This window comes from Lactuca sativa, chromosome 9 (genome assembly GCF_002870075.4).
Source record: "Lactuca sativa cultivar Salinas chromosome 9, Lsat_Salinas_v11, whole genome shotgun sequence".
NCBI lineage: Eukaryota > Viridiplantae > Streptophyta > Magnoliopsida > Asterales > Asteraceae > Lactuca > Lactuca sativa.
The window spans coordinates 49,327,340-49,342,717 of record NC_056631.2 but is presented as its reverse complement, the minus strand read 5'-3'; the positions used below and the strand labels follow the sequence as shown (position 1 = coordinate 49,342,717).

At 35.9% G+C, this 15,378-nt stretch overlaps 1 protein-coding gene across 1 annotated transcript; it reads left to right on the top strand.

Annotated features, from left to right (window-relative positions):
• The first annotated feature begins 6,258 nt into the window (after positions 1–6,258).
• LOC111921333 (uncharacterized) lies at positions 6,259–9,517 on the top strand. Its single transcript, XM_023916895.3, has 3 exons — positions 6,259–6,499; positions 6,561–6,652; positions 9,365–9,517. Exons 1-3 carry the CDS (start codon positions 6,259–6,261, stop codon positions 9,515–9,517), a joined length of 486 nt encoding a protein of 161 aa, XP_023772663.3.
• The last annotated feature ends 5,861 nt before the right edge of the window (positions 9,518–15,378 follow it).

The following is a 15,378-nucleotide window of genomic DNA, read 5'->3' as shown; positions in this document are numbered from 1 at the left end:
TCTTGGTATGGTTGTGGTGTTCTTAAAGTATTAAGCCTTTGGATTTCAACTTGAAAAAGAGAAGAAGGTGCCTTTTGAGAAAAGATCCAACAAGCAAACCTCCTCACCAAATTCTTGCACATCTTCTGGACTTTTTAAGTCCCTAAGTTTCTATCTTTAAGTGATATTATTCTAGATCTATACTTAGAAGCTTGTTCTTCATGATTCAAGGTGGTTTGAGTGAATGGATTTTCTAAAGTTGGCAACTTTAGGGATCGTTGATGTCCCTTTATGGTTATATGTTCCAGATCTAATGATCTATGAAGCCCTTGGTGTTAAGCAAGAGTTTTAGAAATCATTTCTTTCATTAGCTACATAGTTTGGAAAGGGCATGCATTTGACATGTATGTCTGATGGAGAATGGTGCCCATCATCCCAACACAGTTAGAACAATTGGTAATATTACTATTAATAACAGGGTCCTTTTGGGTTACATGCAAAGACAGACATAAGCAATAAATGATAATGGGAGAAAATTATTGAGACTTGATTTGTTAATTAATTAATAGTATTTAATTAGTTAAATGAAATGTGGAAGTTTTGGAGGAAAAAAAAGGATAATTAAGTAGTTAGATAATTACCATTTATATGGATAATTATTAGTTGACTAGATAATTATCTTCTAGGATTTTCTATCCTTCCCTATAAATAGAGACATATGGAAGAAATTAGATGATAAGTTTTACACAAAACCTTAACAAAAATTCGGTCCTACCTCCCTTTTTCCCGAAACCCTCAAATCGCGACCCTACGTCATGGTGGCTTCAGTACCATGACGTGAAACCTGCTATCCCAACAGATTTAGATGAAGCCTCATTCATTGCTTGGGGTGTTGTCAGATGTTGCTAATCTGAGTGCCTTGGGTGTGACTACGAAAAAGGAGTTCTACGTTAGACACTTAGCTCTAATCAAACAACCAAGGATCTACGATGGTTTCTACAAACCCTAAAAGGTATTTTTCCTGCATAATCAATTTGCATTAGATAGGTTGTTCATAGATCCAGTTTTTGGGCCTATGGAGGATTAAAATTGTTGCTTCCGCTGTCCCATTAATATTGTTTAAAAATCCATAAAACTCATCAATGTCCATAAAGCAATGATTTTTATGATGTATTTGGGTGTTTGAAGGACTTCTAGAAAGTAAGAACGAGTGGCTTAAAAGATTAAGCTCTTAAAGAATAATATGGCATTCTTCCAGGATCGACGACGTGACCAAGGGATTTCCACGACATGCCGAGGTCTTGCATGCCGACTGTTTTGTCCTAACTGATGGGTTTTAGGTAATACAAATAAACTAGAAAACAATTCCTAAGTTCACATGCAACCTAATTTGGATCTATGTTTTAACTATTGAACATACAAATTTGAATTGCAAAACAAGAACCCTAGAGGAGAGAGGCTAATTGCGAAATTAACAAACTAGGGTTAGGAGTTACATACCTTTCAATTGTTATAGCAAACAATTGACAATTCCCTTGATCTTGATCTTGATCTTCTTGGAAGCTTAGCACCACAAGTGTAATACCTCTAATGGAATCAAACCCAAACTAGCAAGAAGGAAAGTAGGAGAGAGAGGGGGGAGGGAGTATGCAAAATCTCAGCCTTAGCGTTTCTTCAAAAGAAAGAGTGGCCAAAATATGAACCAGGAGGCTCCTTATATAGCTGAGGGATCTACGGTTTAGGGGAAACCCTAGTTATCCTTTGCTTAGGGCCTAAGCAAACCCAAGGGCCTTATCCAATCCCCTATGGATGAAATCATTAGGGTTTCCCCTATAGATTTCATCCACCCTCATCCAAGGGGGTTCTAGAGCTTTCCACTCAACTATTAGATAATTTCAAACTAGTCCATGCACCTTACAATTAATACTTTTAACCCTAAAATTAATTCTGATTAATTTATGGCTAACTATTTGTAGTGGTGTTGATTATGATGGCATGTGCGGAATTAGAAAGATCTAGTGAATCATCATGTAAAATGAAGAACACAAGGAGTAAATAAATCTTTGTAAGCTCTTATTAGATCTAGAAAGATTATACAAATGGGTCTTGTATACAAATTCTCTCTCTAGTCTAACACTCCAAAATGGACTCTTACTCTCTTACATAATGAGAGTCACTCACTTCCTATTTATAGGAAAAGACTCAACCCATTTACACATACAAAGAGGAAAGCCTAAACAATACACCCAAGCATGACTTTGCACCCTAACATTCTCCCCCTCAAAGTTAGGATTAGATGTCCGACTTTAATCTCCAACGAGCTAGCACGATCAAGACCAAACTCCCCCTCGAAGTAACACCGATCTTCAAATCCGCAAATGAATATTCGACAAACCCGAGAAGCTTCGAATACCCATCATTCTCCCCCTTTTTATAATAAAAAAATGATTATTAAACTCACTAAGGATGAGAAGCACCCGAGGAATAAACTTCACAATACTCCCCCTTGATGTGTACCAAAAATGAATCACCAAAAATCTTGCACGGAAAAACAATCACGAAAAAGCCACAAAAAATTTCCAATTTATGAAAATTTTTGACTTTTTGGGTGAAAGTTGCAAGATTTTTCAAAATCCGGGTAGAAATTGTCACTTTCTGAAACTTGCAGGGACCTGTTGCGCAAAAAATAGTCAAATATGCGAAACTCTAGCCCATTTGCGAAACCAGGCATAAAGCGTAAATTCGCACAAACTGCAGGGACCAAAACTGAAAATTCTGCAATTTCTCAGCTTTTATTGCCATTTGCGAAGTTGGGTATTTATTTCCAAAAATGCGAAACTCCAGGGACTGTTTGCGAATCTTCTTCCCTTTTGTTCTCCAAACATGCGAAGTTAGGTCAATTTTGTCATTTTGTGAAAAGATCAGGGATGCGAACCGACACATTTACTTTCTTCTACATTTGTTACCAAATTGCGATTGATAACAAACATTCATAGATGTGAACTTCATAGGGGTGAAAATTCGCATCTCTATCCCCAAAACGTAAAATGCGAACTCAATTTTAACGTCATATGCCAACTCAATTGAAATTTCTATCTCTACATGCAAACTTGACTTTGATCTCATATGCGAACTTAAAACTGAGACCCGGATGCGAAGTGAACCAACCATTGCAGATGCAATTTCAAATGCGATCCCAAAAAAAAAAACAGCACACATCAAAGCCTTATGCGAACTGTAATTAATCGAACACAAATTCGCATCATCAAAAACTTTCGCACATCGACACAAGATATCCCAGTCGGCATCGATTCTTGACTGCTTTACTTCAATCGAATCCAAGCTATATCAATCAGCTTCGATTCCTCAGCCTTTCAATCACCAATGATTCCGTTCCTATTAAAAACGTTTGCCAACAGTTAAGCATGATGCTTTCGACCAAAATCAATCTCATATCCACCTATCTTCGCTATCAATCGACGAAATATAGTCACTGTCCATCGACCTTTTCACTCATCAATTCCAAACAATTACGATTTCTATTCACTTTCAAGATGCGAACATGAACAACGCACCGTGTTCAACATCACTTTTATGAACCCAACTAATTGCGAAATTAAATTCCAAATCGAGTAAGAATTCAACATTCATAGCCCCTGTTAAACTTGTATCAACTGATTTTGACATCTAATTCATTGAATTAACCCATAAATTTCGACTTTGACTTTCTGCTGTGTTTGACTTTTCAAAATCAAAGGACAAGAAACACCAAATTCATGAGTCTATCTCCAATTTTCAGATCAAATAAAGAATCTTCAACTTGTTCTTCATAACACTCAAGTGTCTTTGACAATATTCATAAGATCTTAATTAAAATCAAATTCCGATTTCAAAGTCTAGGTACAACCAAACCCGATTTCATCAAACACTAATCATCTGAAATCGATTTCTAGGTTTGGATTATCAATCAATACCAAATGATTATTAGAACTGAATGGAAGAAATCAGAACTCAAGAATACATGTTTAAAGAGTAATCTATGAAAGAATTTCCGATGAAGAACTGGAACAAAATTGGAATGAAATGTACAACTAGATACAGCACATGCGTACTGATTGACTTATCAACAACCAGAAATGATATCAGATCAATACATTTTTAATGGACTTGAGATAAACACATTCTAGACAATATGCGATTTCATATTGGGCTTAACATATAGATGAACAGTACTTGAAATTATGTTCGTTTGGGCTCAACATTCAAAGATGAATAGTGCTGAATAGTTGATATGGATCGAAATGAATTGTGGGCTCAAAATTACTATGAACAGTAACCGATTTGAAATCACAACGAATCTTGACATAAAATGAATCAACAGCCACAATTTGAGAATCCAATCAAACGAACAAATATGAGATTGGATCGGATTTTGATCAACAAAAGAATTATTGGATCACTACAAATGGATTTTTCAAAGAAAATATGATACAACGAGTCAAACGATCAAAAATTGAAAAACGCAAAGCACAAATCAAAATCATGGACGTTTTGGATCCATTTGAGAATTTGAGTTACATTTTTGACGAATCGAGTTCCGTTTTCAACGAACGAATCAAATTTGGAAGATCTTGGTTCTTTTGTTGGAATGAGAAAATCTCCAAATTGAACATTGTACCACCCACCATGCGAGATGTACAACTCGTTCTTCGTGTTCTTCGTCGATCCAAGAACATCTTCAAAAGAACCACCAACATATTTGGGTTTTGACTTCAAATTCAATGCAACCTTTGGAGATTGTTGCTTTGGAACCCAAATTTGCTTCACGGATTTCGGCTTCACAACATTTGATGATTTTTGTAAGTAAACCCGCTTGTTCTTCCGATTCATCTTCTTCTTCTTTTTCTTTCTCATCTTTTTGCATCTTGAAGACTTGACTTCATGAACAAACCCACTTTCAACAACATGAACATTTTGAGTTTGAATCAAATCTTTTGGAGTTTGATATTTGTGAATTTCTTGAATCATCGGCTTCCGATAAGGAATCATTCATTCAAACGAATCACAAGAACATAAAATATCATCGGTTTGAACTCCAATCGAGCAAAAAACTTTTTCATCATGAGAATCAACTTGAACTCCTTTTTCTTGAACATCTATAACATCACATTGAACTCCATTGTTTTGAACTTCTTTTCCTTGAACATCATGAACACGATGAACATCATCAAGAACATGTTCTTGAGCTTCACGACAATTTGCATAATATTCAAGTCTATTTCTTCCCGGTTTACAATTAGCAAGAAGAATTGCTTTTATGACTTCACCATTCCTCTTATTTCTTCGTCTTTCTTGATATGTTGTAATCAATCAATCAAACAAATCTTTGTTTTGATAAATTGGATAACCAATGAAATCTCCCTTTCCATCCCTTTCTCCATTTGACATAAGTGCATCTTCACTTTGCAATCCAACAGTCAATTGATAAAGAATGCATTCAAAAGAAGTGTATACGTATAGAAAACTTTCATTCCGAACCAACCCACTACTAGAAAAACAGCCTTTTACGACGCGCAAAGCCCGATACTCATTGATTTATATTATGCAAAAGAGAATGACATTAAAAAAATGTCGGCTCTTCAAAAAATTTAATGATTTAGGTCACGCATTATTGCGTGCCCTTAAATTAATGACACATATAAAAAATAAAAACACGGAGGGCACTTGTGCGCCCTCTGTGAATGTCACTTTATAATTTTTATTCAAAACCCGCGTTCTTGAAAGGGGGGAAATGAAATCCACTCAAAATACTTAAATTTTTTAATACCCCCCTTCAATCCCTTTTTAATACCCCACTTCAATCCCCTTCATTCTCTTCTTCTGTTCTCTGTACAAACCCTAATCACGATACCATCACTTCTATACAGCTCGGCAACTCATATAATCGCCGTGAGAGCGTGAAAATGGCCGAAGTGATTTCTCCGATGGACATAGATTAAGTCAATCCGTCTTAAGGACCTAACGGCAACAAGGGATACTTTGTAGTCACTTCCGGCGACGCCCCACCAGCCCACAGCAAAGCCACTCCATGGGTCGAGAAGTTTCGGCCTCAATCTCTCGCCGACGTCGCCGCTCATCGTGACATAGTCGATACCAGTATGCGACTTGTTTATTCTTTTCATTTAAAGGCTTCAATTTTTTCTTAAGCTGTTTAAGGAATGAAAATTTTCCACTGGGGTTTTTTGACGAACAGTTGATAGGCTTATGCGTGAGTAAAAAATGCCTCATTTGTTACTGTATGGACCACCGGGCATCGGCAAGACATCGACGATTCTTGCGGTAGCTAGAAAGCTTTTCGGGACGCAGATGCACAATATGGTTTTGGAGCTCAACGCTTCAGATGAACGTGGAATTGATGTGTTGAGGCAGCAGATGCAGGACGTGTTTGAACATTTACCTATTCAAAAGAAAGGGGATTCGAGATTGTATGTATATATATCGCATGTGTTTGTTATCCAGGGTTAAAGTGTTGATTTTTGAAGCTTCAACTAGTATTGACGGGGATTTGAATTTTTTTGCAGTTGGAGATTGTGTGTTAATGCGGCCATCTGATTCTGATAAGCCTCCATACGTTGCTCGAGTTGAAAAGCTTAAAGCGGATCATAGAAACAGTGTGCAATCAAATATGTACCATTCTACCCTTACCAAGAAAACTCCCAACCCCACATTTTGAAATTTATTAAACAAATTCATTTAATCTTAAATTTACTTTACTAGTCCTTAAATTTTTTAGTTTTTTTCCATTAACACCCCCTGATAAAGTGTTGCATATATATACTAATAAAAGAGTAGTCTTTTTGCCAAGTGTTATAATATTAGAACTCCTAATTAATATGATGCCACTTGTCATTCTATTAATTCTCTATTTTAAATTCATTAAACCTCCTAATTAATGTGATGTTATTTGTCAATCTATTTATTCTTTATTTTAAATTTTAAATTTTATATTATAGTTTTCATTAGTCCACAAATAAAAAGAGTCCAATATTATGATAAATTAATTCCACATATTTATTTGAATCAATAATTATAATTTTACATAACTAATAAAAAAAATCTCTTAATTAATAATGTATTTAAAATTTTATATAAAATAATTGATTAATAATTTTGAATTTTTTACTATGAATATTTAATTAATTATATAACCGTGGTTTCCACGGGTTATAAACTAGTATATATATATATATATATATATATATATATATATATATATATATATATATATATATATGATGTTGCAGACAGTTGATGAAATATACAGGTTGCATCGATTTCACTCAGTCCCAATGTTCCTAGGCAGATATTTGACAATGGTGAGCCCCCCAAAGCCTGGTGATATCTCGTATGAGCAGTTTCTTAGAGAGAGGTAAAATTACCTAATTGTCCATTTTCAAAATTTCATCACTCACAAACTGTTGATTTATAAAAATTTTGTCATCACTGAAGGGTATAATAATTAGACATTCTAGTTTAAACTATAAAGAAAAAATTACTTGTTTGCAAAGTATTGTTGTTATGGAGGGGTATTTTAGACATTCTCTTGGTAAACAAATGCAGCAAGGGTATCCTTAAATCAAGATTGTAAGGATTTGTTATGCTCAAATCCCAGGTAATACTCAGACCTATGTGTTATTTGCGTTAGACATTTAAGTAGATATTATGTAACTATGTAAATATCAATTTATTAATTGTAACAGCCCGGAATCTCAGGTATTGTTAAATTATGTTTTTGGGGTGAGTTAAGAGGGGACTCGGCGAGTTGGAGCCTAGACTCGCCGAGTAGGATCGCAGACTTGGTCGCGGGTTCGCGACTGGACTCGACGAGTCCGATATGGACTCGGCGAGTCTACGCTGTTTAGCGAAAACCCTAACCGTTCAGGTTTGGGTCGTATATAATGCACTTATAGGCCGTCATTGTCCGTCTTTAGTCGACTGAGAAGAACCCTAAACGGCTGTGGGCATCTAGAGCTAGATTGAAGGATATTAGGGCTTTGAAGAAATTGTTGTGCAAGGAGGAGAAGAGCTTTGGCTAAAGGAACAGCAAGGGATTCGAGTTCTGCGGTTTGGGGACACAGAGAGTGCATATTTCAGGTAATATTTCGGATTCCTTTCTGTTATGTTGATGTGTGCATGGATTTAGGGTTTATGGAACCCATTTGGTGATTAGATGAATTAGTACCTTGTTACCCAACGACTATAATCCTGTATTAGGACCTTTAGAGGTCCAGAAGGTCCCATGCTTGTGTATTTCGGGACGAAACTTATCTCAGGAAGCAGTTTGATCGACTGCATGGCATGGACTCGCCGAGCCTGATGAACAGACTCGGCGAGTAGCTTGGAGATTGACTGGAACTCGTCGAGCTGTTCTTCAGACTCGGCGAGTGGAGTCGGGGTGGCCCCGCGATTCTTCCAGGAGTAACTCGTCGAGTCAAGGAGGATACTCGACGAGTAGATAGGGACTCTCAGAGAGTTGGAGAACGTCTAGACTCGCCGAGTCGCCATGGCACTCGCCGAGTCCGGTCGAGTTGACCGTTGACCGTTGACCGTTGACCAGAGTTGACCTAAGTCTGACTTCTTAGGGATAGTCACACTTAGAAGATATAAGTGTTAATGAGAGATATGTGATGTTATAGGGGGGTTGTAGCTCGTCGGATTGTGCACGAGTGATTTCAGGATTTGCTAGCTTTCAGCATTTACGAGGTGAGTCTTCTCACTACACTGTACCCGGAAGGTCAGATATGATATGTGATATGTATGCTATATGTGGTAAGTTATTTGTTATATGTGTGCTATGTATGTTATGTGGGCCGGAAGGCAATATGTTATGGGCCGGAAGGCGATTATGTTATGGGCCGGAAGGCGTTGTGTTGAGGACCGGAAGGTCAGGGCCTGGAAAGGCGTATGTGCGTAAGTGTATATTGGGGGACTCACTAAGCATTTATGCTTACAGTGGTTATGTATGTGTTTCAGGTACTAGCGAGGACCGTGGGAAGGCGCCGGCGTGATCGATACACACTGAAGAATGTTTTTATGATCTTGGGATTTAGACAGTTTGTATTTGACATGACACTTAAATTATTTATGCCTTGTTTTGAATGAAATTACTCTATTATTAAAAAGAAAATTTTGTTTAAAAATTTGAGTTGTTACATTAATTATAACATTGTGGTATTTGAAAACTAATCAACCAGCTTAAATTCGCCTTATAGTTTTGCATGTGGGTGTTTCATATTTTTCTTTTTTCAGTCCTTTTAGTTCATGTTTTACCTTTTCATACATGTTTTCTACTGATGTAATGACTCTCTGCAACCATTCATTGCAGGATGATCAAAATGTTGAAGGATTGAAAATTGCAACAGGACATGTGGCAGCAAATACTATAAGACTGTTAATTTCTGGGTGCCAAGCTGGCGGGTTAATTGGGGTATCTGGTCAAAACATTGGTCAACTAAGAAACTCCTCTGGTGCAACTTAATGAGGAAGACAACCAACAGAGTAAGGGTACTTACTTATCGTATGGCTATTATTATTATTTATTGCTATATGTTAATAATGTTATTTTTTATTAATATATAGGTTAATTCGTCTGGAATCTAACACAACTGGAAGAAGGCCGTGGATACTTTCATTTGGTCTTGGTTGTACAAATAGGTTACATAGTTAGGGAAAACCTCTTAATAGCAATGTACAGTTAGATCCCTTTAATACCAACGTATTACAATGTATTGTATTTTTGTATGACATTAACTTTTGTGCAATGTGTTTTATTTTTTGTATATGGTATTTTATTTTCTATTATGAGACATGAAATGCAAATTTAATTTGAAAATTAGTAAATCTATAAATAACTTTTTTAAAAAAAATAAAATAAAATTACGATACGCAAAAATGTGTGTCATCTTTATTTATGACATGGCCTTTCTTGACAGCGGCCTTAATGATACACATTGCGTGTCATAAATGCGTGTCGTAAATGCGCGTCGTCTATAGACGACGCGCAAAAACGTGTCGTCTCTCGTTATGACAGGGCCTTCCTTGACACGCATTTGCGCGTCGTCTGAGTGTTTTACAACACGCATTGCACGTCGTAAAAGGCTGTTTTTCTAGTAGTGACCATTGCTCCATAATTGCTTCTTCTCTTTTGAATCAAATGTTATGAACTTGAGTTTTCTAGAGAGAGAAAGTGTAAATCAAGGAGATCTCTAGAGAAAGAAAGTGAATATGAACCAAATTCTAGTGAGAGAAAGTAGTACAAACAAGTATTCTAAAGAGAGAAAGTCGAATTATGGATCAAATCAAGGAAAAATTCGACTTCAATAACACACAACACTCTCTAATCACGAAGATCCATGATCAAAAATTGAATCGCTAAATCAAAATCGCCATCAAGGATCAATTCTTGATGAAATCAAGAACACCCACTCTGATACTAATTGTAGTGGTGTTGATTATGATGGCATGTGCGGAATTAGAAAGATCTGGTGAATCATCATGTAAAATGAAGAACACAAGGAGTAAAGAAATCTTTGTAAGTTCTTATTAGATCTAGAAAGATTATACAAATGAGTCTTGTATACCAATTCTCTCTCTAGTCTAACACTCCAAAATGGACTCTTACTCTCTTACATAATGGGAGTCACTCACTTCCTATTTATAGGAAAAGACTCAACCCATTTACACATACAAAGAGGAAAGCCTAAACAATACATCCAAGCATGACTTTGCACCCTAACACTATTAATTAAACATAATGATTTCTAATTAATATATTAATCTTAATATATTAATAAATTCATTTATATTTTATATTAATTTATTAATCTTATAATAAATTAATATCTCTCATTTCATAATTTCCTTGTCTGGTTGCTAGGTTTGAGGGCAACCCAAAAGGACTATGCTGCTATCAATTCAAGTACATACCAATTATAGTTATGGGCTTAGACACCTAATCCAACACTAACATGCCCACAAGGTGGCCAAGAGGTCTCCACATTGTGGTGAGAGTTGACCGCTAACTTTTAACCAGATGTACTTTAGGTCAAACTTGAAGGACTTGGGTTATTGATTAATGATCTATCTTTGTTTGGTACTAGCCGACTCTTGGGGGCGATCGTGCAGGGAGTGAGGGGGTTGTTGTGTTTTCAAGTCCGCATTTTTGGTGAGTTTCCTCATATTCTATGTGTTACAATGTATATCCTTGTGTTTCAGGATATATGAGTAGTCATATGCTGGTTAAAGTACCAGTAGGTTGGTAATCATCTAGTGGAGCGCCCTAGGGTTTATATGTAGTCACGCAGGATAGCCTGAGAACTCTTGATCTAGGATTTCTTGCATGTTCCTTGTTTGGTTGTGGCTTTAGAGTGGGACCACCTGTTCGAATGTCTATCCCACCTCTGTTTACATATAGCTATGCAATCCTTGGAGATATGTCGGTAGTGACGTAGTGTACTTAATTCCTTGTTTATTTATATGTTGACATATTGGGTGGTGGGTTGAGGTGTCATGTTGTGTGCGGTAGGCCAAGATACTCGGGTGGGCCAACGGTGTGCTGTAGACTGGGTATGGAACAACTGTATTCTGTAAGGGAGCAGTCCAAGCATGTTGTATGCCTTGCGAGGTGGGCCAGACACACTGAAGGCTCATGTGTGCATGAATTGTTTGTATATTGTGATGTGTGGTATTTTGGGAGAACTTACTAAGCTTTGGCTTACAATTGTGGATTAAATGTTTTTTCAGGCACCATTGGTGATCGTGGGAATGCGAAGGCATGACTGTACATACTCATTAGCAACAATGGAGGTTCCGTATTTACTACATTACTCTGATTTTCAAACAATTGTATTTTGGAACAAATGATTTTTCTTAACTTGGGTTTTATGAACATGTTGTTTTACCTTAATTAAAAATGAAAAAATTGTTGCGAAAATTGGACGTTACAAACGAACTTCTCGTCGAATGGTTCACAAACAATTTGTTGAATGTTTAGTTCGTTTACAGCCCTAGTACAAGATGTTCGTCAAAATTTCCCCATAGATATCCAAGTCGTTCGATGTGGTTTCCTTATCCATATTATTTTAAGATGATGCGACCCACTTCCTTTTATTCCGTCTCATCAGACGCTCAAGCGGTTAGTCAATATCTTTGTCAAGGTTGATCGCATTTTGACTATCTGAAGTTTGTATGTATTCATTTGATTCCACTATTTTTGATTGCTTCGATCCGACCGGTGGCGTAACTTTCTACACACCAAGTAACCACTTTGGTGTTGTCTTAAAAACCAACCATGATTTTATTGTGGGTGAAGAAAACATTACCATTCCATTCATGTTGATATTGTTGAAGTGTCATATTATAAATGTCAAAATCATTTTGACAACTCTTTTATTTATGTAAAAGATTTTTGTAGATGCCGTTGAATTTTGAAATACTAGCTTTCAACATGCACCATTTTCCGGTAAGGGCATTGTTATTCCGATAAGTACCCACACTCATGGCATTATGGAAATGCACTACAACCGGTTCCCAAAAGCTAACACTGGATTGGTTCACTGTATTGGTTGTTCCCTTTAATTTCTTCAGGCTAGATTGTTGTCCACGTGCGGGCTAATGCTTCTTCTTCGTCTTGGGTTCAATTTTTAGGACCTCTTTGGGCATCAACTGTTTTTTGCACTTTTTTTTTCTCTTTTTTCGTTAGACTACTTAGGTTTCCGACATGTTTTATTCATGGGATGATTGAATTGGCGATTGTTGAGTGGTTGGGAGGGTAGTCGTTAGGATGAGTTTGGTTTAAAGGGTTGATGATAGAAGAGTGGTTTTTGAAAAGAGGTTTGTTGGTAAACTGTTAGAATGATGGTTGTGAATATGGGTTTTGGTGAACTTTTTTTGTTGAATTGATGGTTGTGGGGAACTTTGAAGTAAACTTGTAAATGTACAAATTGAAGGATTCACAAATTTTTTTGATCAAATTGCACAACAACACAAAGCATGTAGGTTAAGTGTTTAGAAGGTTAGATGTTGGTGTGTTTGGGTTTTAACTGGATGGTGATATGTTTGGGGGATATTCCATTTTTTTAGAATAAAAATAATAATATTAACAAAGGAAAGTATTATTTGAAATTGTTTTGTATAAAAATGTGAGATTATGTTGGTATTTATACATATATTGGTTAGTTTTTTTTAAAAAAAAAACCAACAGTCACGCAAATGGTCACAAATGTTACCTCACTCCTGTCACACATTGTTACACAGACCACCCTCTTAACATAACACATTGGGGGAGGGGGCAGGGGGAGGGAGGAGGAGGAAGGGGCAATGTTCACTCATTATAACGAGCTCCACGTGGGCATACAACGCTATAGGTCACAAGGTCACATGATGGCCTACCTAAATAAACAAATCCAATCATTCGAGTGATCTTTAGTAAAACTATTTCCTAGTATAAAGGTTTGTACATCATGCTATAAAGTTGTATATTGTGTAATGTGTAGTGAGTGTTGTATGCCATACAGTAAATATTCTTTACAAAGGTTAAACCTACCTTTTGAACAATCTTTGTTGAAACCACAAAAAAAACCCATAATATAAAGGTTAATAGTGCATATCACTAACAATATGATTGATTAGACGTATACACGAAAATGAAAATGATGTACTTTAACATCATGCAAGTTTTTTTTAACACCATCCTATTTAAACAAAAAAAACTTATTTTATAGAATTCTACATTCTAAACACTATTCCACAACGAAAACTATGGTTATATTGCAATGAAAATTTCTCGGTCATACAATTGTAAGTTATGTAATGATCATTAGACTGCTACTAATAAGTATGAGCAACGTCAGTGACGCGTTTTTGCATATTATGACGGCACACACCGCCCTCTTTTATCGTTTTTGCGTGTTATAGGCCTGCCCGTTGCTTCCCGTTACCATCAGAACATCCTGTAACACTGTTTCCTTCTTTTTTCTGCTAAAAACGCCGGTGGGCGTTGCCCATACCTAACAACCTTATAACTTGTGGAGTGAGGGCCTCATCTAGATTCTCATCCAATATTGGTGGTACATCATGGCAAGAAAATTGTACGTTATTCCATAACGTTCTATCCTTTGCAAATGAAAGGTTATTCATCATGCAATGAATAAAGGTGTACGGCTACACCATATAATGAAAGTTGTAAATTGCTTTGAACTCACAATTTTTATCTCTACTACCCTTGAACTTGTTAGTTCCTAGTTTAATAAACATCTTTTTAGCAAAACCACTATAGTGGAATATTATTTTATAGTAGAAAATTGAGGTGAAATAACCACATTTCTCTATTTGGCTTTACCTAGTTGGTCCACCATACATGTTGCTTCCATAAACACTATTGATCGTGGTTGCATCTCAATATACCTACAAAATCAAGAAGGGTCCTCTCAACTCTAAAACATACACTTTATTGACTAACATAACTACCCGATGGCCGATGGCAGATAATGGTGCAAACTACAAACATTTGACCAGATTTTGGTTACACTTTTTAATAATTAGTTAATCAAATGAAGAATTTATATGAAATCATTAACTTATTCACAAAGTCTTAAATATACATGTTAGAAATAAACGAAATAAATCACACATAAAGAAAATAATATTTAATGTGGTTCGATTAATATGACTTACTTTTCATAAGGTAGTAGCTAGAGAATATTTTTTTTTATTCATGAGTTTGAGCAAATGACAGGATAATAAAACCCTAGTTATCACTAGCATTATATGGCCAAAGTACAAAACTACAATTGATGGAGATCTTGAAGATATTCTAGGAAGTTGGTTCCCTCATCAATTAATATATTATTATATGGTTCAAAATATTTACATTATATCGTATCAATTCAGTGTAAAACGATTTGGATCGGATCAAGTTTGACATAAAATTGTATTTATGATGATGGGATAGGGGATCAAGATCCAACCCAATCTTATAATTTCATCAAATCTAGTCATTAATCAATAGGTTTGTAAAGGACTAAATGAGTCATTTTTAGTAAGATCGATCCTTTTTCTTTTTAAACCCTAAATTTATGTAATGGTCCATCTGTCATCAAATTTACAATAAAATAATACTCAATTAAAAAACCGTATACAATAAATTGAATAAACAATTCAAAAGTAAGAAAAGAGCATATGATACACTACTGTGCTTAATAGTTTATATCATTGACTGAAATGAAGCCCGAATCCCGTCCAGGTTCATCGCAACACATTACCCAAATTGATTTCTCTCTAAGAGATCATATTCAAACACATGATCTGCATTTCGTAAAGAAATTGCATACAATGTATAGA